Here is a 3,377-nt window from a genome sequence, read left to right on the forward strand (position 1 = left end):
CCACTGAATCAAAACAATTTGTATTATGATTGAGTCAAACTTTAAAATGTAGGAACCTTGTTTTCTTCGGCCCGCCTTGTTTTTGTTTTGTTTTTTTTTTTTGCCCGCTTGCATTAGATTCGGAGTCTGCGGAGAATGTCATCCATAAAATTTACTTGCTGTGGCCTAAGGGCAAGTGACATTGTATAGCAGATAGATCCACTACTGCCAATGACTACTATTTACTACACACTAGTTCAGTTCACAGGTAATTACATTTGTTGTCATGGACTTAAAAAAAACAATAAAATACTTACTAATTTACATAATGTAGAGACTTGTTTTCTCTGACATTCCAAGACTTAAAGAGGCATTATGTAACATTTTTGCACCAAAAATTGCCAGATTTTAAAAAATTGAAAAAGTCTTCCTGTGATTATTAATACTTACTTCTAGTTTTCAACAATTATCTCCCATTTCTGACAGTTATGGTAGGAGCTAAAACAGCCCACATGAGGCACATTCATTTTGTGGTACCACCAGAAAATACCAGAATGTAAACAAACATGGCTGACAGCTGTGTTCCCTTCTTTTAAACACACTCGTATGGCATCATATTTTGGCACCTCCATTTTCTGAATGGTACTTAGTAACATGTATTTGCAAGGGTGTAGGGTTGATTTAATGACTTTGTATATGAATGACAAAAAATGACGTTTTGTATGGTCCTAATGCTACATCTATTCTTTGGCAGTTAGGTTACATATTAATGTTACATAATTCAGTTCATGTTGCATATTGCAGCTTTAATCATACCTGATAGGTCTTCTTTAAAAAACTAGAGAAGTAACATTTGCAAAGCAAATGCATAATGATTACCTACGGACATGGTCTGCTCTGTTAATTCTTACTCAAACACATTCACATACATGTACTACTAGTACATGGTGACAGGAGCAGAGCAGACCATAAAATTGCAACATTATGTAACCCAACACCAGTCCCCACGGTGACAGACGTCAACAAATTATGCCATTGGTCAGGTCAGAGGTCACTGGAGAAGAAGAGGAAAAAACTGAGCAAAAACAATATGTTTTCCTTCCGTAAACATAACAACATGACTTATTCTCTAATACAAGAAGCTGTCCGTCTCTGAGTCATAACCATCCGTTAGAAAGAACCTGTTTCTTAAATCTGCCACTGCCGCTTCCCCGAAACTGTACCTCCCGGAGGCCCTCCCAGTCTGCCTGCCTATGTGCGCCAGTCTGTCCCGCTCTCTCTGTATCTCGTCCTGCTGTGTTTCCCGGACCCTCTGTGTATACACCTTGATGTCATCCGACTCTGTCTCCCGAAACCGAAGCACTCTTCTTCTTTGTTCTTGTGGAAAACTGTTCAACTTTTGTTGGTCAGCTTCAGACTTAAGTCGAGTTCTTTCGCTCTTAAGCGGGACGAGCGCAACTTCGATTTTTCTCTTCTCGGCTCGGTCCCTCTCCAGCTCCTGCTCCAACTTTTCACACTTCTCTTGCTCCTGGAAGGAAATGTACAGAATCATGTCATTTCAGTGCAATGTAACGTTAGGCCACAGCAAGTAATTTTTATGGATGACATCAGCACGCGCATTAATTTTCGCCTGATTTTGGAAAAAAAAAGAAATTTTGTTGCCCTCTGACAGTGGTCAAAATGCCGAAAATGGGCAAAGATGTCTGTTGACATGCTGGAAGGTGGATGGTAGATAACTATGAAGAGAGAAGAAAAGTCTCTGAATTAATGTTTTGTTTCTTACTTTGATACAGTGATATGTGATGCTGGCTGTGTATATGTGATGTTCCCATTGAATCAAAACCATCTGTACCATGATTGAGTCTAAATTTAATATAGAAACATTGTTTTTTTCGGCCCGCATTGTTTTTTCGCCCGCTCGCATTAGCTTTGGAGTCTGCGGAGGATGTCATCCATAAAATTTACTTGCTGTGGCCTTATACGGGATGGTGTGATAATCATACGTTTATATGATGAGGCCCAGCCTATTTTATTAAGATCATGATTCCATCGTTCATTCATTTAAACAGCACCTAAAATTTGGTACAAATTAACGCCATCAGATTGACAATGTGTACAACACCATTACCGTGGTTGGCTTGTGTTCGGGAGTAATTTTTGGAACATATTCCAGGGTGAAATTTGACTCAAATTCGATTCGATTTGTAGAGAAAGGTAGGTGTGGCCTACATCTGGCCAACCTTTTCTCGATGTTCTGAATGTTTTTCTTCTTTTTTTTATATATTCTAACATATGTATTTTATTCACATGACGTGGTGACAGCACACTCAAGTTTTTTTTTAAACTTATATTAATGCCGCCACCAACACAAGGGGACAATACAATACTCATTTTCACCTGAGTGAAGTCAGGAAAGTCGTGTAAATTGCCTTTCTCGAGGGCACAAAATCGGCGGCATGTCAGGACTCGAACTCGGGACTTCTGCAGCTGGGTTCCGAGGCGAGCCCTGTGTCGCTACGCCACACGACCCCACAATGTCTGAATGTGTGACGGGCTTAACAGTAAAGTTGTACATACCTTGTCAGCAAACCTGATGAGACTGGGTTTGCACTCCAGCTCCACATGCATGTCCTCCTCTAGAATAGTCCGCTGGTACTGCTTAGTGGATAACTCTCTGTCTACTACCTTTGACTGTAGCCTGGTCTGAATGTACTTCAGTCTGTACGTCTGATATTCCTCGCTCTCCTTGTCCGCTCTTTTTCTCAAGTGTTTTCTGACGTAGTCCTTCTCGACTTGCAATTCACGCAGCCTCCGCTGGAGGGAGTTAATAGTCTTGTCCACACCGTACAGCTGAAATGTCAGTTCGTTGGATCGGTCTTCTCGCTTGAGAAGCATCTGAACTTGTTCACTGCCTCGCTGAAGTTTTTCTTCCTTACGTTTGATGCTGTGTATGACGTAACCGAGTTTCCTCTCCAAGACGGCCTGGATCTCTTCTATCTGCTCCAGTTTTGTCTGGAGAGTCCGTGAAGTTGTTCCGTCAATTTCTAACCATCTGAAATAAATTGAATATTTTATTGAACGTTGGGACACATTGAAGGAAAAGTCTGTTGTGTTTAGCAGTTAGTAAGCTGTTAACGTTGGTAACTGTACATTAGCCTTATACTGCTCTCTTCTATGCGTCCAAGACAGTCACAGATGTAAACAATGCTCTCAATGCGGATCTTCGTAATATTGAGACATGGTTGGAAACAAATGAACTGACTCTCAATGTCAATAAATGCAAAGCTATGCTCTTTGGGACCACACGTAGGCTGCAGTCAGTTACAGAACAATTGTCAGTTATCCTTCTGGCACCATTTTGGAAGTTGTTCCAGTTATAAGTACCCTTGGCGTTTGGC

At 40.9% G+C, this 3,377-nt stretch overlaps 1 protein-coding gene across 1 annotated transcript in view; it reads right to left on the reverse strand.

Moving 5' to 3' along the window:
- Positions 1-1,035: 1,035 nt before the first annotated feature.
- The window catches only part of LOC109472393 (adventurous-gliding motility protein Z-like), an 11,866-nt gene continuing 9,524 nt past the window's right edge, over positions 1,036-3,377 (reverse strand). The window contains exons 4-5 of the mRNA XM_019772163.1: positions 2,557-3,031; positions 1,036-1,507 (exon numbers count right to left, since the gene is read on the reverse strand). Coding sequence (XP_019627722.1) covers positions 1,109-1,507; positions 2,557-3,031 — 874 coding nt within the window. The 3' untranslated portion in view covers positions 1,036-1,108. The remainder of the gene's footprint in view (positions 1,508-2,556; positions 3,032-3,377) is intronic.

This window comes from Branchiostoma belcheri, unplaced genomic scaffold (assembly GCF_001625305.1).
Source record: "Branchiostoma belcheri isolate BF01 breed outbred unplaced genomic scaffold, Haploidv18h27 scaffold271, whole genome shotgun sequence".
In the NCBI taxonomy this organism is placed as follows: domain Eukaryota; kingdom Metazoa; phylum Chordata; class Leptocardii; order Amphioxiformes; family Branchiostomatidae; genus Branchiostoma; species Branchiostoma belcheri.